The sequence below is a fragment of the Toxorhynchites rutilus genome, chromosome 3 (genome assembly GCF_029784135.1).
Source record: "Toxorhynchites rutilus septentrionalis strain SRP chromosome 3, ASM2978413v1, whole genome shotgun sequence".
NCBI classification, from domain to species: domain Eukaryota; kingdom Metazoa; phylum Arthropoda; class Insecta; order Diptera; family Culicidae; genus Toxorhynchites; species Toxorhynchites rutilus.
Genome location: NC_073746.1, coordinates 219,914,045 through 219,941,764, shown reverse-complemented (window position 1 = coordinate 219,941,764; position 27,720 = coordinate 219,914,045). Strand labels below are relative to the sequence as shown.

At 45.1% G+C, this 27,720-nt stretch overlaps 1 protein-coding gene across 1 annotated transcript in view; it reads left to right on the top strand.

The window, feature by feature from the left end:
- The window catches only part of LOC129779579 (acetylcholine receptor subunit alpha-like 1), a 224,381-nt gene that overhangs the window by 134,912 nt on the left and 61,749 nt on the right, over positions 1 to 27,720 (top strand). The window contains exon 3 of the mRNA XM_055787137.1: positions 6,288 to 6,494. Coding sequence (XP_055643112.1) covers positions 6,306 to 6,494 — 189 coding nt within the window. The 5' untranslated portion in view covers positions 6,288 to 6,305. The remainder of the gene's footprint in view (positions 1 to 6,287; positions 6,495 to 27,720) is intronic.

The following is a 27,720-nucleotide window of genomic DNA, read 5'->3' as shown; positions in this document are numbered from 1 at the left end:
TCCCCATCCTGGAGGAAAACTGTTTCTGCGATGGCACAGATAATACAATATTTGCAGACCTTATTGGCGAGAGTTTTGCACCTCTGGAATTGTTAGAGTCTTGTGAATGAGACGCGCCATGATAACATAAAAAACTGAACACATATTATAATTTATTGACCGGAACTTTCAACTGTTTTTGGGATTATTTTTATCCCATTCTTGATAATTCAGCAGGGGATCTAGAATATGATATAACATATATAACGGATACTATTGATTCTTTAACGAATTTGCAGATTTTTCACGTCAAATTGAAGGGCTGAAATCATATTTTTAAGACATTTTGTAACACTAATTCAAGTTCCGAAATACAAATTATAAATTTCAAATTCCGACTCCAGATTTGGATTTGGAATTTCTATTAAGATATATATTTTAGATTTCGTATTCTACATAAGAATTGCAGACTCAGAAATCTCGAAAATATATTACTTGTTTGATGTTTTAAGACTCCGATTTTCGAATACTAGATTGCAGAATGTTAGAGATTTCAGGTCCAATTTCGATTTTGTATTCAAACTCCAGATTTCATGATTGTACAGGGTTTTCCAACTTTAAATTCCGAAAGTAAATTGAAATAAAACACACTAAGAATTCGAATTTCTATGAAACTTTTATTTCAAATTAAAGTTTGGTTTATGCCATTATGTGTGAAATACAACATCATTCAAATGTCCACCTAGGGCTTCCTCGCACACCTTGATCCGGAACAGGTAATTTTCGATTACTTTTCGGCACATATGGGGTGGTATCTCGGTCATAACTTCACGAATGTTGTCTTTCAAATGTTCAAGAGTTTGCGGAGAGTTGGCATAGACACGGTCTTTCGCATAACCCCACAAAAAAAAGTCTAGCGGGTTCAAATCGCATGATCTGGACGGTCAATTGGCATCACCAAAACGCGAAATTATGCGTCCCTCAAATTTCGTTCGCAATATGGCCATGTTCGGTCGTGTTGTGTGGCACGTGGCGCCGTCCTGCTGAAACCACATGTCATCCGTATCCATATCTTCAATTTGTGGAAAAAAAAATCGGTTAACATGCGGCCATAGCGCTCACCATTCATAGCGCTCACCATTACCGTCTCGCCGTCCTCATTTTCAAAGAAATACGGCCCGATGACTCCACCAGACCATAATGCGCACCAAACAGTGACTTTTGGCGGATGCAATGGCCTCTCAACAATCACGTGTGGATTTTCTGAGCCCTATATACGGAAATTTTGGGTGTTCACATAGCCACCGAGCTCGAAATGTGCCTCATCGCTGAAGAAAATTTGATGCGAAAATTCAGCATTTTGCTGCTGTTGTTCGTTCACCCAATCGACGTATGCCCGACGCATTCCATGGTCACCACGCTCTAATTTTTGTACCAGTTGGACTTTATATGGATGTAAGTGCAAGTCCAAATGCAAAATTCGCCACAATGATGTGTTTGACAAGCCCAATTGCTGAGCACGCCGTGGAATCGAAACATTCGGGTCATCCTCTACACTGGCAACAACAGCAGCAATATTTTCGACCGAACGCACATAACGATGATGCACAGGTTTCACAATATCCTCTACGGATCCAGTTTGTTCGAATTTACGCACTACATTAGCGATTGCGATGTAGCGATGTAGGCCGTCCATGACGACCAAAATCCGTCCGTAATGCTCGAAAAACATTTGCTGGTTTTTCATCATTTTTATAGTATAATTTAACAAAATTAACACATTGTGCGATGCTAAAACGGTCCATATTGTAAAATGGCAGACATTCAACTAACGATAGGACGCTTTGATTGACAACTATGTCAGACGGTTGTCAGCGCAGGGCTGTATACTTTCGGAAGCCCGAAATGGAAAACCCTGTACATTTACAGTTACGATTAATGATTAAAGCCCAACGTGGCAAACCAACGTCGAATTCACGAAAAGTGTTTCTTTTCGAAATTTTATTATGATAACCATTCATCACCAGAACCCGTCACTGTTGCTTTTCGATCTATTAATTTAATAACGGTCTGCATTTACGTTCTACTCCAGTATTCTCTGCCACAGTTGTAGTCCTGCAGAGCTCCAACGTATTGTAATCCTACCAAACACTAACAAATAGAAGAGTACTCCGTACAAAAAGTAGAATTAGAAAATTGTCCAGAATGCCCAATTGACGAGTTCAGGGTCGAAGCAGAATCGAGCATCCGAAACGATGAAGCATATGCAATTTTCCCTCCCTGGTTGCACGTCTCTCGAAGCTAACCACAAGCCCCATTCTGGTAAATTGGGAAATCGAACGTTACAAACAAGGCCACATGAACCATGGGCGACAGTCCGACTGAGGGGCGAGTCGAGCAAACAGCAGTTCCTACTGTGTCAGTAGGTTATGGATCCCCAATGATATGTCGGGTGCCACTCCAAATCATAGTATAAATTGAACTGCAAATGCAAGTGCATGCTGGGGCATTTGTTTCAAGAGCACACGGATAGTAACACGTTCAGGTTTGGAATTGACGAACGAAGACAGTCCTTCTGAACTAACGTAGGTTTTGTTGAATCAAGAGTTAATTCTTGCAGAAACAATTAATTAATTCTTGCTTGAAACAGATACAAATATTATTGTTTGAAGGACATATTTGCAATCCTGAGTAAGTTCAAGCCGTTTGGTGACAGAAGATATTTGAACCGTTTGTTTGAGAAACCACCCAAAAGTCATTTTTAACCAAAATTAATTTTGGCTATTTTCAAATCTTATTCATAGTTCGCCATGCAAAGAAATCGCATATGGGTTCCGTACACCGTTGGTTTTCATATCTTTAGGTGCAGAGTGTTTGTGTGGGATCGAATTGCGTTGTTGATTTTATACGTTGTCAAAGATATATAATAGTGGGGGAACAAATATAAAATAGCATTTGGCGGAAGTAAATTTCTAGAAGAAAGATACACAGAAAGGACAAAAATCTCGTGAATTGTTCTCACGAGAACAAGAATGAATCATATATCAACCATCTTCAGTTGCTTCTACAAAGCCACGCAAACCCATTCGATTTTCAGGAACACCAATCAGTTTAAAAGAGTTAAATGTTATGTATTTCCCTGTACAAATGATAATCCACTCACACACTTACATGATGAGCGTTCAGCAAAATTTCATAATATCTATTCATTCATTCATTGAGAATTGATTCAGATACAACTTCACACTTGCGGTTTTATCGCAAATATAAACCAACGTACTTTTTTTCATTTTCGTTCAATATTATAATGTGTGAAGCCATTTTTTCGTGCCATGTTGAAATATTTGAAGAAAAAAGACAGGTGGGTAATGTCGGGGACATAACCGAAGAGACGTAGGACTACATCAAGGGCTGTCAATTTGTATAACTTATTGAATATCCTAGTAGTATTTCTGTACCTATTAGCAAAATTACATCTTTAACGTTCCCAAAAACATCATTCTCAGACAAATAATTCACAACGCAGAACTGCAATCAAAAATCCGAAATTGATTGTGTTGGTGGTAACTATAACAATGAACACAGCTGTCGCTTTTGGAAAATTTCTTCTTTCCATCCGGCAAAAAACCACGTAAATTCCAAAGTTCGCTTAAAAATAAACCTGGTAGTTTTCAAAATCCGTGCTGAAATCTAAAAAACTGTAAAATATTAGTTTTAAAATGCAACCCATATTCTAACAATTGATTGACCGTTTTTTTTTTGCATGCTACAATCATGATATCTGTATCTCCTTTTATTTCTCACCTACTAATCAGTGATACAATAAAAACTTATTTCGTGAAAAGTCACATTAATTAGCATATTGAATTTTTACGCGGTTGATACGTGCCGCGTACAAAAAACCGGGGAGCCGATCTGGCGTAGTGGTAACATCCATACCGTTCACGCAGAGATCACGAGTTCAATTCTCACTCCCGACATTCTTCCTAAAATGGAAGTAAAAGTGACGAACCAGCCGAAATGTGTTGAAAGTCACCATAATAGAGAGAAAAAAAAAACAAAAAACCGCGTAAATTCCGAAATCCGCGGTAAAAAAACGGGTAAATTCCAAAACCCGCGTAAAATAGAACCGCGTAAAAAGCGATTTCAGTGTACTTTGAAACCATTCAATTAGGAAACCATGCACGAATTCGTAAAAACTGAAAAATACCTCTAATGTATAGCCGTTTTCAATTTGGAAACCATGCACGAATTCGAAAAAACTCAAAAATACGTCTAAAGTAGACGTATTTTTGAGTTTTTACGAATTCGTGCATGGTTTCCAAATGGAAAATGGCTTCAAAGTACACTGAAATCGCTTTTTACGCGGTTTTTTTTATAATCGTGGTGTACCGTTTTCCCTCAATGTAGATTCCGCGTACAAGGATCCCCCTAAAATTTTCAACGGAATTCAAGTCTGGATATATATATATATATATATATACATATATATATATATATATATATATATATATATATATATATATGTATATATATATATATATTTATTTATATATATATATATATATATATATATATATATATATATATATATATATATATATATATATATATATATATATATATATATATATATATATATATTATATCGAAAGCTAGCTTTTGGTACTTCAGTTAAAGTGGACTCCATTATACTCGGCGGATTTGCAGTTGCTTATTTATATTTTCCAATTCCTCCTTACCTCCTCGTGGAAGAGTTTGTTTTTTCCGCTCGTGACACAGATTCTCGTTTTTCTGGTCCCATAGCTTCTGGTTTTGTTGAAGCCGAACATGCTATCTATGATGGGAATAAATTTACATACCAATTACACCGCTTCACCGTATAGCGTTCGCCAATACCTCCCACCCATCCCACTCATCACCCAGACGGGGCGATGATTTTGGGGCAGCTTTGCTTAGCTCGATGAGCAGCGGCAAACATGCACTTATTGTTGAAAATGCGCTGTTATGTATGTTTATCACCAAAGGCACCAAAGATAGAGTTCGAGGCAAATTATCATCCTAATATGGGGGAAAGTTTCCGGAGATGAAACCATAAGCGTGTACCATAATTTGGCAAATTTGGTGAATGCTTTTCGGTGTTATTCCGACTACATTGCTTGTGTGACAGCGACAGCATCTTTGTTATTGAATGCAAAGTAGAAGAAAATCTCCTATGAAAATCCAATGTGGAGGAATATGTGATACTTCGAGGATTTCGTAAATGATAATTCTGCTAGAGTTTGAACAAGAGGGACAATGTATCAACAGCCAGCAACAACCATCAACAACATTATATACGAGCTCGATGATTTGCGTTGGTAACCTTCTATCAAAATTAGGGGATCATACTGCGATACACTCAATAGAAACAAGCGGATGTATCATTTCAAGTGGAATACGAAGTAATTTTTAATAAAGCAAACATGCTAGCATGTTTCTACAAGAGAGTTAACATTCACCTGCGATGTTTTTGTTCCTATGTTTCATTAGAGAGACACAGTTGGGAAGATGATTAATATTTTGTCACTAAAACCGACCGTAAAGTTTCGAAAATGCTTTGTGCGATTGTTATTCCTGCGGAACAGTTTCTCAATAGGGAAAGTATAACGAACACGGAAGTTATGCTTCTTCGCTGTCAAATACAATGTGTACATATTTAAAGTTTTTATTTCGATGGCAATTCACGTTCCGAGCAGAAGGTAATCACTACTTGTGATGCGTATACGGAGTAACTACCATTTATTTATGCTTATATTCCTGCCGGGACTATCCTCTTCGGCAGGTTACAGCGGAACAAGACGGCGGAAAACCACAAAAGTTTCATCGTAGAAAGAATGTTATTCGAGGAAATTTTCCGTTGTGTACAGGATACTTTCACAAGAACGGGAGGATAACCTCTTAAGCCAAACTCTTTCGGTATCTCATGGCAAAGAATTTCGGAAAAGAAGCTTTTCACTTTCTGTGCATACTAAAGTTCGTTTCGGCATTGTTCACCGAAACAGAAGTTTATCGTCCACTCGATGCCCGTTGGGAGCAGATTGTGGTCAACGGGATGAGAGAATCTCCTCACGAGGGCACTTGCTTGGCGAGAACAAATTCTTATACAAACTTTGGTCGCTTGCAGGGTTATTGTTATGCCATGTTCACACACTGACTATCCTAATTACTCTCGAGCTAGAAACTTAACCACTGTTTCGAAATCGTCCCTTTCTTCCTATTCGATTTTACTGTATTGTTGTTTTTGTTTCTTTTCTTCTCATTTACAGGGGTGGACCTGGCCTAAGATGGGGAGCGTGCTACTCACGGCTGTGTTCATAGCGTTAAATTTTGCTACCGGCCTGGCCAACCCAGATTCTAAGCGTTTATATGACGACCTGCTGAGCAACTACAACCGATTGATACGGCCTGTGGGCAATAACTCCGATCGATTAACAGTGAAAATGGGTCTACGTCTCTCACAGCTCATCGATGTGGTAAGTATTGAGCAAAATAGTGTTTCTTGTTATCATATATTAGATTCCGGTTCAAAATTAGTACTAATAGTTATCTACATGCAAAACACATTTATTATTATTCTGACGTAGGACTAAGATTTTCATTTTTGTATGGGATATAAGATTGAAGTTTCAAAAACCATAATATTACGCTTGGGTTGTGAAGTTTTGAGCGTTAATGCTTTTTTTCCGGCTGAAGGAAGCGTTACGATTATTACTGATGATGATAGACGCAGTCTTTTTTGATGACTTGTTTCAATAGCTTAGAAGCAGTTTTGAAAATAATCTATAAACCTTTGTATCGTCTTAAAAATTCATCTCGATTCGTCTCGATTGGTCAGTGGTTGATATATGTCGTCGGATGGCAGCAAAGGCACTATACATATCGTGCATACCATTCTTTGCTATGGTCCAAGCCGCGGGCAAAATGCACTCTGGCGCAAGTGGTAACAGCAAAGGAGAGTACTCTCGGTCTACCAGCGTCTTCGACCTGTCTACACAATGATGCGGCATGACCAGTCTCGAACGAACCATGATCTACTAGTTTATCTCGTCAAGAACTCGGAGTACCTGAAGGACTTCCAGAACATCCAGTGCTGTTCCACATCGTGGTCGAATGGGACCGCTGCAAACCGTTCCACAGGGACGGTTCCTAAAGCTCAAATGTTTCATGTTTGGGCTTCGCACAAGAAACTGTCACCTGGCACCCGCTACGTTGATTGAGACAGAACCACGGCCTAGAGGCATGTGAACACATGGCGGACACTGGCCTTGTCTGTGCAAACTGCAGTGCCGATCACAAACCCACCAGCAGAGTGTGTCCGAGAGCCGAGTACATTAAGATTCGAAAGTGTGCCTGCACCAACAATCAACCAGTAACCGCAAGCAACCAAGCGGACTCCTCAGTGCAGCATCGGCTCATGGGCGCAGCGTCGCAGCGGATCAAACTCCTCTCCCGAGGTTCTCGCACTCACGTATGACATTCGGTGTGACCGTCGGGGGCGCTCCACTGAATGATAAGGAGCTCGTCATCCTAGTGTCCGATGTCATCAGGTTTGAACGCACTTGCATCGACCGCCGAGTAGGTGATCTCGTGGGTCAAAGCCCTACACATTTCGGCTTCAAACACCATTCAATGCCATTACCAAAATACTGGGCTCCTCAACTGAAGACCAATTTCAACCTTCTCAAGATGGTGAATCTCAGGAACAAACATTTCTCAGATCATTTTCGTTCCCTCCCAGATTTCACAAAACCTTTTTAGAAAACGGACAAGATTTTAGTAAACGAACCGCGACCCATCCTTTCACTCATATCGTCAGATTCGATTCCATCACTGCTAATTATACTATATCTGCCGAGAAGGCGAATGCGCTTGGTCAACACTTCGTGGATTTTTTGTCACTTAATAGTGAATCCCACTTATCGTCGCTAATCGTCGAGGAGATCGTGGCAAGTAACGCTGAAAATCCCTTCGTTCTCTCCGAGGAATCGAAAATAACTGCCGATGAGGCCATAGCTGCGATTCGTAACACAAGAACTGTGGATGCGATCTAGCGTAGTGGTTAACACTCGAACCTTTCACGCTAAAGGTCACTAGTTCAATCATGACTCCCGATATCGTTCCTTCGGAATGTAAGTAAAGCCATTGGTTCGAATGTGGAACCAGTCACTATAGTACAGTACAGCACTATAGTATAGTACTATAGTACAGCAAAAATATCTTCGCGCGCTTAGCTACTTCCCGTCTTGCTGGAAGCTAGAATAATAATTGCGCCTAGTTCCGCTATTAATTTTTTATCATCCATCTCGAAGCTGATCGAAAGGCTGATTCCCAGTCGTTTAATGGGAATCGCAAATCAGAATAACTTCACCCTACGAGAGCAGTTTGTATTTAAGAATGAATATTCCGATATCCACCAGCTTTCGCGAGTCACGAACATCGTCAGGTGGAAGAAGAACGTTTCGCGAAGCAATGCAACGCTAATTTGAGCACATTTATAATTTAACTCTCAGAACTAACATGTGCTGTTGATTGCTCGCTGTCTAGAGCGATACTGAAACACTGAACTTACAGAATATCCAAGTAGTTTTTCAGTATATCTTAACAAAATTAGCTTTCCAACGCTCCAAAAAACTACTCTCCAAAGAACACTCAGAACAGCAACAGCAAATCCAAACCGAATGGATGGGGTGGCGACGTCGACAGCAACCGCTACGAAACATATTTTAACCTCTAGTTTTCCATCGAAGAACACAGTTCTCATCGCTGAGAAATACTTTCTTCACATCCGTCTACAAATGCGCTGCAAAAGTGATAGTCTTTACCGCAAAACTTTTGACCCATATTTTTTACATTTTTTTAGGGTGGTCCGAAAAATCAAATTTTTCCACTTGTTCTCAAAAATGACATTTTTTCAAAAATTCATAACTAATTGTAGTCGTATTCGCCATAAAAACAGGCTTTGAACTAGAGGGCGCTATATGTTTTTATATTTTATATTGAAAGCCGAGGATTTAAAAAAAAAACATATCTCGATATCAGAGATGTTTTTTTTCGTTTTTTGAGATTTGAGTTTTCAATGTTGACCGAGGGTTCGAAAAACAATTTTTCCCTCTTTTTTTCTCTGCGAAAATTCATAACTTTTGAACTACTGGACAGATTCAGATGCTCGACATATCGAATTGAAGCTTGATTGAAAAAAGTTTTCTTTGAAAAAATATTATATTTGCGAAAAATTTGGATTTAGCAGCGTTAAAAATGGAATATATAATCTGACTACCCTTCCCTTAGCCTCTATCGAGCTCAATAATCATATAGTTTGCACTCTCTGAGACTTAAAAATCAGAATCTGCTACATTAGTTGAATATGAATCATTCGCTTTGCGTAGTCCGTAGGATCCTGCTATTTCATGATGCATGGAGAGGTTCGATATGTATATGTTAGAGGCAAAGAAGAAAATAAACTTTCTGCACCGAAAGCGTACATGACGGTTTTACTTGCGTGTTGGTGTATCATGAAGTGCGAACCGATGCAGAGTTGTCTCGTTCTCTTTCGTGTCGTGATTTGTAGCACGTAAGAACAAGAGAATGCCTCTGGGGGGAATGGATTTCTGTATGATCATATGTGAACGAACGAAAACGATTTACCATACATTTGTTTTGCCGATTTGTGTGCTAATCCTACCCGTATTTGGAATACTTATAACTCGAACATTTCTTAACAGATCGGAATAATGTTTGCATCAATTGATAGGAAATATTTCTACGCGTTTATCACAATTAATATTTTTTTTTTCATGAGATGAACAATTGAATAACTGTAAAATGTCAAGCGTTATTTAAACGCCCTAACTGCCAGATTTTGATTGGCCCGATTTACGGTTTCCCCAACACAGACTTCAAAATCGATGTAGCTGTGGAAATCCGCTCTGCAAATATGCATGCAAGTCGTGGGTATTTTTTGGTGTTGAGTACTTTTGTACTCGCTTGTCGTTGTGCAGACCGGAATATGTTTCCCTAAAAAGTACTTTTAAAATGAGAAGCATGGGAAAATCGTCATTTCAGATCTCGTATTGGCAAGACCGAGGAACAGTCGAAACAGTGGACTTCACCCGGCGAACGTGCTCCGAAGTAGGCGAAGACAGTCCGATTGGCCGGAAAGGTGATGGCCACCGTTTTCTGGGATTCACAAGGTGTGATCTACATCGACTACCTGGAGAAGGGCAAAACGGTCACAGGGCTCTACTATGTCGAATTATTGGGCCGATTCGATACCGAACTGCAAAAAACGGCCCCATATGGCGAAAAAAGTGCTCTTCCACCATGACAACGCACCGGCTCACACCTCCGCCGTTGCCACGTCAAAATTGATCGAATTGCACTACGACCTGCTGCTCCGTCCACCGTATTCTCACGATTTGGCGAAATAAAGTAATAATAACGCAATTGACGGTAAAAATATTATTTGTTTTATTTGTTCAGAGCCTGAAAAAAATTCTGAAAGTCGAGCAACCAAACTAGAATACTATGTGTTTAAAATCACCACAATTTTTGTTACATGTCATATTTTATATTTTGTAAATTTATTCGCAGTAAAGAAGTAGTCACCGTCAAAAATCAATCAATTATTTGTGTATACTTCTCATCATTTTCAGTTTATTTTGAAACAGAGAGTCATTCAGCTCGCGCAGTCCGAAGACATCGGTCGCAAATTTGTTCGCGTCTATTATAAAGTGGAGATTATACCGTTATCAGTTCGTGGCTGGTGAAGTTATTTCGCCCTAACGGGGTTCTCTTTATTGCGCGAGTGAGGAGAGCAGTAATCACTACCAGCGTGAGGAAGAAGTCCTCCACGGCGGACGCGGTGCGTGTGCCGTATCATCGCTGTGTGTGCTTTAGCATCGTCATCGATTCCATCATCGTGTTGTGGTGCGATATACCGTTGCATCTGTGCCGAGCGATTGCCACGCGGTTCGATTGAGACACCGCTTCATTTCATTCGCATTGGTGTGCGATTTAGGTATAATATATATTAGGTTTAGAAATACAAAAAAAAAATAAAAATTATATTATTTTATATCTGCCGTAATGGCAGAAGGTCATGTTGACATGGAGATTGAAACTACTGTTTCCTCCTCACTAGCTACAACGGGGGCTGGGAAGTCGCTTAAACGCGTTCCCCCCTCAGAAGATTCTTTCTCTTCAGAGAAAGAGGTAATCTACCTTAACAAGCCGCCCTCAAGAAAATTGGCAAACTTTTCCTCTTCGCCCCCTCAATCTCCCGCTCCCGCTTCCGCTCTACTACCGAACTTGCCTCCCAGCCCTCGTCCTCCCCCTCAGTTGTTTCCTCTCCTCGTGTCAAGGTCTATCCAGACGATGCACTTGGAGCTGGTCCATGGGTTGTTTTTTTCCGGCCTAAACCAAAAGGAAAGGCAATTAATGTCATTCAGGTTTCGAAAGATCTGGCAAGATTATACTCCTCCGTGGTCGAAATCTCTAAGGTTAGACCGAACAAACTGCGTGTTGTCATGAGTGATCGGAAACACGCGAATGCAATTGTGATCGACGAGAGATTCTCCCTAGAGTATCGCGTCTACGTGCCCTCCCATGACGTAGAAATCTCGGGGGTGGTAACTGAAACTGGTCTGACGTGCGAAATGATAAAAGAAGGAGTTGGTAAATTTAAAAGACTCCCGTTGGTGGGTGTTAAAATTTTGGACAGCCGCCAACTAGGAAAAGTATCCCAAGAAGAGGGAAAAACTAAATTCACGCCGTCAGACTCGTTTCGAGTAACTTTTGCTGGTTCCGCTCTACCTGACTACGTCATGGTGGGCAAATTGAGACTGCCTGTGCGACTCTTCGTGCTAAAGCCCATGACTTGCCAAAAATGCAAGTCAGTTGGTCACACTTCAGATTATTGTGCCAACAAGGAGCGCTGTGGCACTTGCGGAGAGCAACATGAGGGGAAATCCTGCAGTGCGACTGAGCATAAATGTCCATATTGCGGGGGATCCCCACACGAGCTCTCAGTTTGTGAAACTTACAAGAGTCACTGGGAGAAACAGAAGCGCTCTTTGAAGGAACGCTCGAAACGCACTTTTGCGGATATTTTAAAGGGCGCTTCGCCACTGGCCCAACAACAACAACCAATCAACACACAAAATGTCTTCGCCACGTAGCGTAGTGGTTAACACTCGAACCTTTCACGCTAAAGGTCACTAGTTCAATCATGACTCCCGATATCCTTCCTTCGGAATGTAAGTAAAGCCATTGGTTCGAATGTGGAACCAGTCACTATAGTACAGTACAGCACTATAGTATAGTACTATAGTACAGCAAAAATATCTTCGCGCGCTTAGCTACTTCCCGTCTTGCTGGAAGCTAGAATAATAATTGCGCCTAGTTCCGCTATTAATTTTTTATCATCCATCTCGAAGCTGATCGAAAGGCTGATTCCCAGTCGTTTAATTGGAATCGCAAATCAGAATAACTTCACCCTACGAGAGCAGTTTGTATTTAAGAATGAATATTCCGATATCCACCAGCTTTCGCGAGTCACGAACATCGTCAGGTGGAAGAAGAACGTTTCGCGAAGCAATGCAACGCTAATTTGAGCACATTTATAATTTAACTCTCAGAACTAACATGTGCTGTTGATTGCTCGCTGTCTAGAGCGATACTGAAACACTGAACTTACAGAATATCCAAGTAGTTTTTCAGTATATCTTAACAAAATTAGCTTTCCAACGCTCCAAAAAACTACTCTCCAAAGAACACTCAGAACAGCAACAGCAAATCCAAACCGAATGGATGGGGTGGCGACGTCGACAGCAACCGCTACGAAACATATTTTAACCTCTAGTTTTCCATCGAAGAACACAGTTCTCATCGCTGAGAAATACTTTCTTCACATCCGTCTACAAATGCGCTGCAAAAGTGATAGTCTTTACCGCAAAACTTTTGACCCATATTTTTTACATTTTTTTAGGGTGGTCCGAAAAATCAAATTTTTCCACTTGTTCTCAAAAATGACATTTTTTCAAAAATTCATAACTAATTGTAGTCGTATTCGCCATAAAAACAGGCTTTGAACTAGAGGGCGCTATATGTTTTTATATTTTATATTGAAAGCCGAGGACTTAAAAAAAAAACATATCTCGATATCAGAGATGTTTTTTTTCGTTTTTTGAGATTTGAGTTTTCAATGTTGACCGAGGGTTCGAAAAACAATTTTTCCCTCTTTTTTTCTCTGCGAAAATTCATAACTTTTGAACTACTGGACAGATTCAGATGCTCGACATATCGAATTGAAGCTTGATTGAAAAAAGTTTTCTTTGAAAAAATATTATATTTGCGAAAAATTTGGATTTAGCAGCGTTAAAAATGGAATATATAATCTGACTACCCTTCCCTTAGCCTCTATCGAGCTCAATAATCATATAGTTTGCACTCTCTGAGACTTAAAAATCAGAATCTGCTACATTAGTTGAATATGAATCATTCGCTTTGCGTAGTCCGTAGGATCCTGCTATTTCATGATGCATGGAGAGGTTCGATATGTATATGTTAGAGGCAAAGAAGAAAATAAACTTTCTGCACCGAAAGCGTACATGACGGTTTTACTTGCGTGTTGGTGTATCATGAAGTGCGAACCGATGCAGAGTTGTCTCGTTCTCTTTCGTGTCGTGATTTGTAGCACGTAAGAACAAGAGAATGCCTCTGGGGGGAATGGATTTCTGTATGATCATATGTGAACGAACGAAAACGATTTACCATACATTTGTTTTGCCGATTTGTGTGCTAATCCTACCCGTATTTGGAATACTTATAACTCGAACATTTCTTAACAGATCGGAATAATGTTTGCATCAATTGATAGGAAATATTTCTACGCGTTTATCACAATTAATATTTTTTTTTTCATGAGATGAACAATTGAATAACTGTAAAATGTCAAGCGTTATTTAAACGCCCTAACTGCCAGATTTTGATTGGCCCGATTTACGGTTTCCCCAACACAGACTTCAAAATCGATGTAGCTGTGGAAATCCGCTCTGCAAATATGCATGCAAGTCGTGGGTATTTTTTGGTGTTGAGTACTTTTGTACTCGCTTGTCGTTGTGCAGACCGGAATATGTTTCCCTAAAAAGTACTTTTAAAATGAGAAGCATGGGAAAATCGTCATTTCAGATCTCGTATTGGCAAGACCGAGGAACAGTCGAAACAGTGGACTTCACCCGGCGAACGTGCTCCGAAGTAGGCGAAGACAGTCCGATTGGCCGGAAAGGTGATGGCCACCGTTTTCTGGGATTCACAAGGTGTGATCTACATCGACTACCTGGAGAAGGGCAAAACGGTCACAGGGCTCTACTATGTCGAATTATTGGGCCGATTCGATACCGAACTGCAAAAAACGGCCCCATATGGCGAAAAAAGTGCTCTTCCACCATGACAACGCACCGGCTCACACCTCCGCCGTTGCCACGTCAAAATTGATCGAATTGCACTACGACCTGCTGCTCCGTCCACCGTATTCTCACGATTTGGCGAAATAAAGTAATAATAACGCAATTGACGGTAAAAATATTATTTGTTTTATTTGTTCAGAGCCTGAAAAAAATTCTGAAAGTCGAGCAACCAAACTAGAATACTATGTGTTTAAAATCACCACAATTTTTGTTACATGTCATATTTTATATTTTGTAAATTTATTCGCAGTAAAGAAGTAGTCACCGTCAAAAATCAATCAATTATTTGTGTATACTTCTCATCATTTTCAGTTTATTTTGAAACAGAGAGTCATTCAGCTCGCGCAGTCCGAAGACATCGGTCGCAAATTTGTTCGCGTCTATTATAAAGTGGAGATTATACCGTTATCAGTTCGTGGCTGGTGAAGTTATTTCGCCCTAACGGGGTTCTCTTTATTGCGCGAGTGAGGAGAGCAGTAATCACTACCAGCGTGAGGAAGAAGTCCTCCACGGCGGACGCGGTGCGTGTGCCGTATCATCGCTGTGTGTGCTTTAGCATCGTCATCGATTCCATCATCGTGTTGTGGTGCGATATACCGTTGCATCTGTGCCGAGCGATTGCCACGCGGTTCGATTGAGACACCGCTTCATTTCATTCGCATTGGTGTGCGATTTAGGTATAATATATATTAGGTTTAGAAATACAAAAAAAAAATAAAAATTATATTATTTTATATCTGCCGTAATGGCAGAAGGTCATGTTGACATGGAGATTGAAACTACTGTTTCCTCCTCACTAGCTACAACGGGGGCTGGGAAGTCGCTTAAACGCGTTCCCCCCTCAGAAGATTCTTTCTCTTCAGAGAAAGAGGTAATCTACCTTAACAAGCCGCCCTCAAGAAAATTGGCAAACTTTTCCTCTTCGCCCCCTCAATCTCACGCTCCCGCTTCCGCTCTACTACCGAACTTGCCTCCCAGCCCTCGTCCTCCCCCTCAGTTGTTTCCTCTCCTCGTGTCAAGGTCTATCCAGACGATGCGCTTGGAGCTGGTCCATGGGTTGTTTTTTTCCGGCCTAAACCAAAAGGAAAGGCAATTAATGTCATTCAGGTTTCGAAAGATCTGGCAAGATTATACTCCTCCGTGGTCGAAATCTCTAAGGTTAGACCGAACAAACTGCGTGTTGTCATGAGTGATCGGAAACACGCGAATGCAATTGTGATCGACGAGAGATTCTCCCTAGAGTATCGCGTCTACGTGCCCTCCCATGACGTAGAAATCTCGGGGGTGGTAACTGAAACTGGTCTGACGTGCGAAATGATAAAAGAAGGAGTTGGTAAATTTAAAAGACTCCCGTTGGTGGGTGTTAAAATTTTGGACAGCCGCCAACTAGGAAAAGTATCCCAAGAAGAGGGAAAAACTAAATTCACGCCGTCAGACTCGTTTCGAGTAACTTTTGCTGGTTCCGCTCTACCTGACTACGTCATGGTGGGCAAATTGAGACTGCCTGTGCGACTCTTCGTGCTAAAGCCCATGACTTGCCAAAAATGCAAGTCAGTTGGTCACACTTCAGATTATTGTGCCAACAAGGAGCGCTGTGGCACTTGCGGAGAGCAACATGAGGGGAAATCCTGCAGTGCGACTGAGCATAAATGTCCATATTGCGGGGGATCCCCACACGAGCTCTCAGTTTGTGAAACTTACAAGAGTCGCTGGGAGAAACAGAAGCGCTCTTTGAAGGAACGCTCGAAACGCACTTTTGCGGATATTTTAAAGGGCGCTTCGCCACTGGCCCAACAACAACAACCAATCAACACACAAAATGTCTTCGCCACGTTGTCCGTTGACGAAATAGAAGCGGACACAGCTAACGGGGGCACACCGTTCATTTTCCAAGGGAATCCCCGGCGCAAAAATGTGACCACTCCCAAAGTTCAAGGACAAGCCCCTCCGGTGATACCCCCTGTTAGCATGCCTAAAAAATCGAGTGCAGCGGACAAGCAAAATCAGGTTCCTCCTGGTTTCCGTGGGAATAATTCACCTTCGAATGGCCCAGCACTCGAGGGGACATCAAAAACCCCAACTGTCCCTGTTTTTCCGTCCAGTTCAACTTCCCAATCGGGATTTATAAAGTTGTCTGACCTTTTGGACCAAATCTTCAAGTGTTTTAATGTTTCCGACTCCATCAGAACCATTGTCATTTCAATGTTTCCAGTATTAAAGACAATTTTGCAACAATTGATGCAAACATGGTCCCTCCTTGCAATGATTATCTCTCTTGATGTCTAATTTAAATAGAGAGGTCGGAGATATCACTGTTTTACAGTGGAATTGTCGTAGTCTTATCCCTAAATTGGATACATTCAAATTTTTAATTCATAAGTTCAATTGTGATGTTTTTGCTCTGTCCGAAACTTGGCTTTCTTCGCGAGATGATCTCTCTTTCCACAATTTTAATATCATACGCTTGGACCGTGATGACAGATACGGAGGGGTGCTATTGGGGATCAATAAGTGCCACTCATTTTTTCGAATTGACCTTCCACCTATTGGAGGGATCGAAGCTGTTGCTTGTCATGCAAACATCAGAGGCAAAGACCTTTGTATTGTCAGCTTGTATTGGCCTCCGAGAGCTGCGGTTAGCCGCAAGCAACTTGTTGACATGTGCTCACTCTTTCCTGAGCCACGATTGATCTTGGGAGACTTCAACTCTCACGGAACTGCCTGGGGGGAACAGTACGACGACAATCGTTCATTGTTGATATATGACCTTTGTAACAGCTTCAATATGACCGTTTTGAACACTGGGGAAACAACACGTGTACCTAAACCTCCTGCTAACCCAAGTGCTCTTGACCTCTCGCTTTGCTCGAATTCACTATCGTTAGATTGCAAGTGGAATGTAATCCAGGACCCCAACGGCAGTGACCACTTGCCAATCAAAATTTCCATCACCATCGGGTCGAATTCTTCTGAATCTATAAACATGGCATATGACCTCACAAGACACATTGACTGGAAAAAATATGCGGACGCAATTGCTCTAGCCATCAATTCCAGAGATGGTTTGCCTCCATTGGAGGAGTATAACTTCCTTTCTCGTTTGATATATGACAGCGCGGTTCGCGCTCAAACGAAACCCATCCCAGACTCCACTTTTCGTCAAAGGCCTCCCAATCCATGGTGGGATAGCCAATGTTCCAAGCTTTATCAGGATAAATCGAACGCATTTAAAGCTTTTCGGAAACGTGGAACCATTGAGAATTTTCAAACGTATTTGGACCTTGAAAATCAGTTCAAAAATTTGATCAAAGGGAAAAAACGTGCTTATTGGCGAAATTTCGTGGGAGGTTTATCACGAGAAACGTCAATGAAAAAATTATGGAAAGTGGCTCGAAACATGAGAAATCGCTCTTCATCGAATGAAAGCGAAGAATATTCACATCGATGGATTTTTAATTTTGCACGGAAGGTTTGTCCCGATTCCGCTCCTGTGCAAAAAATTGTTCGAGATATACCACAAGATAGGTGCGATCTTGATTCCGAGTTTTCGATGGTAGAATTCTCTCTTGCTCTCCTTTCTTGTAACAATTCTGCTCCAGGAACGGATAGAATTAAGTTCAACTTGTTAAAAAACCTCCCTGATGTGGCGAAACATCGCTTGTTGAATTTATTCAATCGGTTTCTGGAGCATAATATTGTTCCAGATGATTGGAGACAAGTGCGAATTATAGCTATTCAAAAACCCGGAAAACCCGCGTCCGACTTCAATTCGTACCGCCCAATAGCAATGCTGTCTTGTATACGGAAATTGTTGGAGAAAATGATCTTGTTTCGCCTTGATCATTGGGTTTTTTTTTTGGCAGACTTATCTCACTTCTTAACTAGGTGAACCTAGCCAGAATTTTCACCTGCCCCCGGGCTTCTGAATGCCAAAGGGGGACTAGGCTCTGCGGAATGCACGTATCTGCATGCTCGTGCTGTTTTAGTCCTGACCGAGGAATTGTCGGACAATCGCGCAGGTGCTAAGGATGACCGACTTTTGGATGCCGGCCAATTCCTTCTCCATGTTCAACACCTTTAGCGCTTCCAGAAGTGTCTTCGGGATAATTCCAGTTCCAGAGAGAACGACTGGAACAATTCTTGGGACCTCCCTTAGCCCCCACAGTTCCTTGAGCTCCACGGCCAATGGTCGGTACTTGCAGATTTTGCGACCGTGGGTCTCCTCCAGATTCTGGTTCAGTGGAATAGCGACATCGATGATGGTGACTTTGCGGTCGCTCTTGTCGTAAACCATTATATCTGGGCGGTTGTGGTGGATCGAGAGGTCGGTCAGAACAGTGCGATCCCAGTACAGCTTGAAACGGTCATTTTCCAGGACAGGTGCAGGCAGGTACCGGTAGTTTGGTACGTTGTCTTCCAGTAGAGCACATTGGAGCGCCAGTTGTCGATGAACAATACGGGCCACGTTGTTGTGGCGCTCGGTGTAGGCTGCGTTGGCCAAAACGGGACAGCCTCCCATAATGTGCTCTATGTTTTCACCTGGTTGATGGCACATCCGGCAAATGTCATCAACGTCTTGATGCCAGACGTACCGCCTGCAGTTTCTCGTCGGCATTATCCTGTCCTGGATGGCTATCATGTCGGCTTCTACTACTGAAGAGAGTTCACCACGCGTTAGCCACAGATTAGATGCGGCCTTGTCGACGTGTGGCCGGTCCAGTTGATGGGGGTGGGCACCATGCACTGCCTTCTGCTTCCAAGCTGCAATCTTCTCCTCCACTGTCTGCAGATTGCAGTTGAGTTGGTACTCCGCTTGCGCCAAGTGCAGAGCGCTGTATCCTCTGTCGGCGGCGCAGACAGCCCGGTATAGCGCGTTTTGGTTGGCGCGTTCTGCGAAGTACTCGCGCAGTTGTCGTACCTGGGCAACACACAGTGCAGAAATGTCGACGATTCCAAGTCCCCCTTCTTTGCGTGGTAGTGAAACTCTCTCCAGTGCCGATTGAGGATGGTGCATTCCGGCCTCTTTGAATGCTTTCCTCATCCTCCTCTCAAGGTCCTCTAGGTTAGTTTTGCTCCATTTGACTACACCAAAACTGAAGGTCAGCAGGGGAACCGCGAATGTGTTGATCGCGCGTACCTTGTTCCCCGCGTTGAGGAAAGTCCTCAGGACACAGTTCACTCGACTCAAGAACTTGTCTCGCAGCTCCGTCTTGATGTCGGAGTGGCGAATCCCGGTGAGCTGTCGGAATCCAAGATATTTATAGGATTCGCCACGAACCATGTCTCTTATAAACTCGCCGTCATAGACCTCGTAGCCTCCGGATTCGGTAAGTTGTCCTTTCAGCAGGTGGACACAGCGACACTTGTCGAGGCCGAACTCCATACAGATGTCCCTGCTTATGTCTTCGACAACCCGGATAGCTACACCTAGACGCTGACGTGAATCAGCGTAGACCTTGAGATCATCCATGTAGAAGGTATGGGTCACTTCTTCGTGGGCGCCGTCGCCATACCTTATTTTATAGCCATGACCGTTTCTATTGAGCGTCCTACTGAGGGGGTTCAGTGCCAGACAAAACCAAAGCGGGCTGAAAGAGTCGCCTTGGAATATCCCCCTCTTTATCTGCAGCGTTCTAGACTGCAACACATTTTCCCCATCACTGAGGTGCAGAGACGTACTCCACTGCCTCATCGCATGCTGCAGGAACCTAACGACGACGGGATCAATTTTGTAGAGCTCCAATACCCGGACGAGAAACGAGTGAGGTATGGAGTCATAAGCCTTCCTGTAATCGATGTAGGCCATACTTAGGTTCCGCTGGTTATATACCGCCTGGCCGACTATGGCTGCGTCGATGATGGCCTGGTCTTTGCAGCCATGCGTATTTTTCCTGCATCCTTTCTGCTCTTCTGCGATGATGTGATGCTGTTCGCAGTGAGCAGAAACTTTGGCGGTAATTATGCTGCTCAGTATTTTGTACAGACTCGATAGGCACGTTATCGGTCTGTACTTTGATGGGTTCAATGTGTTGCTGTCTTTCGGGAGGAGGAAGGTGACGCCACGGGTGGCGAATTCAGGAAGGTTGTGTGGGTCACGTAGCACCTTGTTGAAGCACTCAGCTATCTTTGGATGTGCGACGGTCAGCTTCTTGTGCCAAAAGTTCTGGACACCATCGGGGCCCGGTGCTGCCCAGTTCCTCAGGTACCGCGAGGCTTCGCGGACATCGTTCTCTCCGACGATGATAGCTGGCATCTCTCCAATTTCACCACAACTCTCCTCCTCCCGTCTTAACCACATTTGCCCGTCGCGATGTTCTACTGGGGTCTCCCAAATACCAGCCCAGAAGTTCGTCACATCGCTAATATCTGGCAAACCTTCGCGGTAGTCGGGCTTCTCGTCGCTAATGTGGTCGTAGAACGCTTTTTCGTTATCTCTGAACATCCGATTTTGTTCCTGGCGCTTTGCAGAGTCAGAGTAACGTTTCAGCCGTTTAGTTAGGACGCTCAATTGCTGTACCAGTGTGTCGAGTTTTTCCGTCAGCTGGTGAGCTCCCAGCTGGCGAAGTTCAGTAGGCCGCACGATCACAGCAACTTGGCGACATAATTTCGCCGATCTGCTGCCTCTTTTGTACGCCATCAGTCTTCCAATTGCGGCGCGCTTGTTTAGGATCCGTTGCTCCAATCTCCTTCGCCATGGAGGCTCACGCCTTTCACGGAGATGTTGGAGCAGTCCGCCTCTTGGCCTAATACGGTATCCTAAACTTTTGGCGGTCGCCACAGCAGCACAGTAAACTTTCAGTTGCAGCTCCTCCATGTTCTCAGCATCAACCAAGTGCAGCGGAAGAACGTGCTCGTTCATGAGCTTTACTGCACTTGTCAGCCTGCGGGAATGCTGCAACTTCGGGATCCTGGGGCGCGACAAAGGGTCCGTGTCGCGGAACTGTGAGATCGCCTCGTCGTAATGGAAGACCAGATCGCGTAGTAGTTGTTGATCTGGCTGTGGATCTTCCGGCTCAGGGGGTTGTTGTACTGTGGCCTCCACTGGTGCTGATTCGCGTGCCCCACTCGCGAATGAATTGCTCAGCCGTACTGAACTTCGTCTCGACACATCGCTTGCTCTGCTTGTTCTGGAGCTTAGCTCTCTCTGCACCTGCTGCTTGATCTCGTCGACTTGCGTTTGGGAGAGCATATTGTTGCGTACAATCGCTCTACGCCTCGCGTTCATCGCGTTTTGGCCAAGCCTCCCGACGAACTCTGGATACGCTTCCTCGAACATTGCGAGTATTCGAGGGCGACCGCTCATGTCCGTCTCCAAAGCAGTGCAGATGTAATAGGCGCGGATCACGAATTCATTCATTTCATGTGTCCACATGATCCGTCGCCTAGTAGTACCCACAAGTGTGGACGACTGTCGTCTGACAGTCGCAACACGCCTCGTAGGCGCAGCGTTTCGTTGGTGATGTCGATGGCTGCTGTTTCCGTGTGGCGGTAGCTCTTCGGGTTGAACCCGGCTGGTGGCCCGCTCTTGCACATCGCCCTCCAGCCGCTGGCCGCTCGCTCTTACGCCCGTTCCAGGACCAGCTCCAGTTCGGGGACCCTCCTCGGGCGATCGCATTCTGAGTATTCTTCGTGAACGTAGCTCCATTTTCTGGGTGTATCTCCTTTGCCCGGGAGACAGCGGGTTGGCAAGGCCTCCATGACCCGGGAGGCCTTCCCCGGGAGAGATATAGCGCTCTGACTCGCTCGCACCCCCTCACTTAGCCACTTTCGACACCCGTTCTCGGAGCCAAGACCAGGTGTGTGTTTCCAGTTCACGCCCGATCTAAAAATGTCGTCATATGATCTTCGTGGAGGCGTGAGATAGGAACATTTGAGACCAACAGGTAGGCTCCTACCCTAGTGTTGATCCCCATTTGAGAGCACATCCGTTGTTTTTTTTTTTAGCAGACTTATCTCACTTCTTAACTAGGCGAACCTAGCCAGAATTTTCACCTGCCCCCGGGCTACTGAATGCCAAAGGGGGACTAGGCTCTGCGGAATGCACGTATCTGCATGCTCGTGCTGTTTTAGTCCTGACCGAGGAATTGTCGGACAATCGCGCAGGTGCTAAGGATGACCGACTTTTGGATGCCGGCCAATTCCTTCTCCATGTTCAACACCTTTAGCGCTTCCAGAAGTGTCTTCGGGATAATTCCAGTTCCAGAGAGAACGACTGGAACAATTCTTGGGACCTCCCTTAGCCCCCACAGTTCCTTGAGCTCCACGGCCAATGGTCGGTACTTGCAGATTTTGCGACCGTGGGTCTCCTCCAGATTCTGGTTCAGTGGAATAGCGACATCGATGATGGTGACTTTGCGGTCGCTCTTGTCGTAAACCATTATATCTGGGCGGTTGTGGTGGATCGAGAGGTCGGTCAGAACAGTGCGATCCCAGTACAGCTTGAAACGGTCATTTTCCAGGACAGGTGCAGGCAGGTACCGGTAGTTTGGTACGTTGTCTTCCAGTAGAACACATTGGAGCGCCAGTTGTCGATGAACAATACGGGCCACGTTGTTGTGGCGCTCGGTGTAGGCTGCGTTGGCCAAAACGGGACAGCCTCCCATAATGTGCTCTATGTTTTCACCTGGTTGATGGCACATCCGGCAAATGTCATCAACGTCTTGATGCCAGACGTACCGCCTGCAGTTTCTCGTCGGCATTATCCTGTCCTGGATGGCTATCATGTCGGCTTCTACTACTGAAGAGAGTTCACCACGCGTTAGCCACAGATTAGATGCGGCCTTGTCGACGTGTGGCCGGTCCAGTTGATGGGGGTGGGCACCATGCACTGCCTTCTGCTTCCAAGCTGCAATCTTCTCCTCCACTGTCTGCAGATTGCAGTTGAGTTGGTACTCCGCTTGCGCCAAGTGCAGAGCGCTGTATCCTCTGTCGGCGGCGCAGACAGCCCGGTATAGCGCGTTTTGGTTGGCGCGTTCTGCGAAGTACTCGCGCAGTTGTCGTACCTGGGCAACACACAGTGCAGATATGTCGACTATTCCAAGTCCCCCTTCTTTGCGTGGCAGTGAAACTCTCTCCAGTGCCGATTGAGGATGGTGCATTCCGGCCTCTTTGAATGCTTTCCTCATCCTCCTCTCAAGGTCCTCTAGGTCAGTTTTGCTCCATTTGACTACACCAAAACTGAAGGTCAGCAGGGGAACCGCGAATGTGTTGATCGCGCGTACCTTGTTCCCCGCGTTGAGGAAAGTCCTCAGGACACAGTTCACTCGACTCAAGAACTTGTCTCGCAGCTCCGTCTTGATGTCGGAGTGGCGAATCCCGGTGAGCTGTCGGAATCCAAGATATTTATAGGATTCGCCACGAACCATGTCTCTTATGAACTCGCCGTCATAGACCTCGTAACCTCCGGATTCGGTAAGCTGCCCTTTCAGCAGATGGACACAGCGGCACTTGTCGAGGCCGAACTCCATGCAGATGTCCCTGCTTATGTCTTCGACAACCCGGATAGCTACACCTAGACGCTGACGTGAATCAGCGTAGACCTTGAGATCATCCATGTAGAAGGTATGGGTCACTTCTTCGTGGGCGCCGTCGCCATACCTTATTTTATAGCCATGACCGTTTCTATTGAGCGTCCTACTGAGGGGGTTCAGTGCCAGACAAAACCAAAGCGGGCTGAAAGAGTCGCCTTGGAATATCCCCCTCTTTATCTGCAGCGTTCTAGACTGCAACACATTTTCCCCATCACTGAGGTGCAGAGACGTACTCCACTGCCTCATCGCATGCTGCAGGAACCTAACGACGACGGGATCAATTTTGTAGAGCTCCAATACCCGGACGAGAAACGAGTGAGGTATGGAGTCATAAGCCTTCCTGTAATCGATGTAGGCCATACTTAGGTTCCGCTGGTTATATACCGCCTGGCCGACTATGGCTGCGTCGATGATGGCCTGGTCTTTGCAGCCATGCGTATTTTTCCTGCATCCTTTCTGCTCTTCTGCGATGATGTGATGCTGTTCGCAGTGAGCAGAAACTTTGGCGGTAATTATGCTGCTCAGTATTTTGTACAGACTCGATAGGCACGTTATCGGTCTGTACTTTGATGGGTTCAATGTGTTGCTGTCTTTCGGGAGGAGGAAGGTGACGCCACGGGTGGCGAATTCAGGAAGGTTGTGTGGGTCACGTAGCACCTTGTTGAAGCACTCAGCTATCTTTGGATGTGCGACGGTCAGCTTCTTGTGCCAGAAGTTCTGGACACCATCGGGGCCCGGTGCTGCCCAGTTCCTCAGGTACCGCGAGGCTTCGCGGACATCGTTCTCTCCGACGATGATAGCTGGCATCTCTCCAATTTCACCACAACTCTCCTCCTCCCGTCTTAACCACATTTGCCCTTCGCGATGTTGTACTGGGGTTTCCCAAATACCAGACCAGAAGTTCGTCACATCGCTAATATCTGGCAAACCTTCGCGGTAGTCGGGCTTCTCGTCGCTAATGTGGTCGTAGAACGCTTTTTCGTTATCTCTGAACATCCGATTTTGTTCCTGGCGCTTTGCAGAGTCAGAGTAACGTTTCAGCCGTTTAGTTAGTACGCTCAATTGCTGTACCAGTGTGTCGAGTTTTTCCGTCAGCTGGTGAGCTCCCAGCTGGCGAAGTTCAGTAGGCCGCACGATCACAGCAACTTGGCGACATAATTTCACCGATCTGCTGCCTCTTTTGTACGCCATCAGTCTTCCAATTGCGGCGCGCTTGTTTAGGATCCGTTGCTCCAATCTCCTTCGCCACGGAGGCTCACGCCTTTCACGGAGATGTTGGAGCAGTCCGCCTCTTGGCCTAATACGGTATCCTAGACTTTTGGCGGTCGCCACAGCAGCACAGTAAACTTTCAGTTGCAGCTCCTCCATGTTCTCAGCATCAACCAAGTGCAGCGGAAGAACGTGCTCGTTCATGAGCTTTACTGCACTTGTCAGCCTGCGGGAATGCTGCAACTTCGGGATCCTGGGGCGCGACAAAGGGTCCGTGTCGCGGAACTGTGAGATCGCCTCGTCGTAATGGAAGACCAGATCGCGTAGTAGTTGTTGATCTGGCTGTGGATCTTCCGGCTCAGGGGGTTGTTGTACTGTGACCTCCACTGGTGCTGATTCGCGTGCCCCACTCGCGAATGAATTGCTCAGCCGTACTGAACTTCGTCTCGACACATCGCTTGCTCTGCTTGTTCTGGAGCTTAGTTCTCTCTGCACCTGCTGCTTGATCTCGTCGACTTGCGTTTGGGAGAGCATATTGTTGCGTACAATCGCTCTACGCCTCGCGTTCATCGCGTTTTGGTCAAGCCTCCCGACGAACTCTGGATACGCTTCCTCGAACATTGTTAGTATTCGAGGGCGACCGCTCATGTCCGTCTCCAAAGCAGTGCAGATGTAATAGGCGCGGATCACGAATTCGTTCATTTCGTGTGTCCACATGATCCGTCGCCTAGTAGTACCCACAAGTGTGGACGACTGTCGTCTGACAGTCGCAACACGCCTCGTAGGCGCAGCGTTTCGTTGGTGATGTCGATGGCTGCTGTTTCCGTGTGGCGGTAGCTCTTCGGGTTGAACCCGGCTGGTGGCCCGCTCTTGCACATCGCCCTCCAGCCGCTGGCCGCTCGCTCTTACGCCCGTTCCAGGACCAGCTCCAGTTCGGGGACCCTCCTCGGGCGATCGCATTCTGAGTATTCTTCGTGAACGTAGCTCCATTTTCTGGGTGTATCTCCTTTGCCCGGGAGACAGCGGGTTGGCAAGGCCTCCATGACGCGGGAGGCCTTCCCCGGGAGAGATATAGCGCTCTGACTCGCTCGCACCCCCTCACTTAGCCACTTTCGACACCCGTTCTCGGAGCCAAGACCAGGTGTGTGTTTCCAGTTCACGCCCGATCTAAAAATGTCGTCATATGATCTTCGTGGAGGCGTGAGATAGGAACATTTGAGACCAACAGGTAGGCTCCTACCCTAGTGTTGACCCCCATTTTTTTTTTTTTTTTGCAGACTTATCTCACTTCTTAACTAGGCGAACCTAGCCAGAATTTTCACCTGCCCCCGGGCTTCTGAATGCCAAAGGGGGACTAGGCTCTGCGGAATGCACGTATCTGCATGCTCGTGCTGTTTCAGTCCTGACCGAGAAATTGTCGGACAATCGCGCAGGTGCTAAGGATGACCGACTTTTGGATGCCGGCCAATTCCTTCTCCATGTTCAACACCTTTAGCGCTTCCAGAAGTGTCTTCGGGATAATTCCAGTTCCAGAGAGAACGACTGGAACAATTCTTGGGACCTCCCTTAGCCCCCACAGTTCCTTGAGCTCCACGGCCAATGGTCGGTACTTGCAGATTTTGCGACCGTGGGTCTCCTCCAGATTCTGGTTCAGTGGAATAGCGACATCGATGATGGTGACTTTGCGGTCGCTCTTGTCGTAAACCATTATATCTGGACGGTTGTGGTGGATCGAGAGGTCGGTCAGAACAGTGCGATCCCAGTACAGCTTGAAACGGTCATTTTCCAGGACAGGTGCAGGCAGGTACCGGTAGTTTGGTACGTTGTCTTCCAGTAGAGCACATTGGAGCGCCAGTTGTCGATGAACAATACGGGCCACGTTGTTGTGGCGCTCGGTGTAGGCTGCGTTGGCCAAAACGGGACAGCCTCCCATAATGTGCTCTATGTTTTCACCTGGTTGATGGCACATCCGGCAAATGTCATCAACGTCTTGATGCCAGACGTACCGCCTGCAGTTTCTCGTCGGCATTATCCTGTCCTGGATGGCTATCATGTCGGCTTCTACTACTGAAGAGAGTTCACCACGCGTTAGCCACAGATTAGATGCGGCCTTGTCGACGTGTGGCCGATCCAGTTGATGGGGGTGGGCACCATGCACTGCCTTCTGCTTCCAAGCTGCAATCTTCTCCTCCACTGTCTGCAGATTGCAGTTGAGTTGGTACTCCGCTTGCGCCAAGTGCAGAGCGCTGTATCCTCTGTCGGCGGCGCAGACAGCCCGGTATAGCGCGTTTTGGTTGGCGCGTTCTGCGAAGTACTCGCGCAGTTGTCGTACCTGGGCAACACACAGTGCAGATATGTCGACTATTCCAAGTCCCCCTTCTTTGCGTGGCAGTGAAACTCTCTCCAGTGCCGATTGAGGATGGTGCATTCCGGCCTCTTTAAATGCTTTCCTCATCCTCCTCTCAAGGTCCTCTAGGTAAGTTTTGCTCCATTTG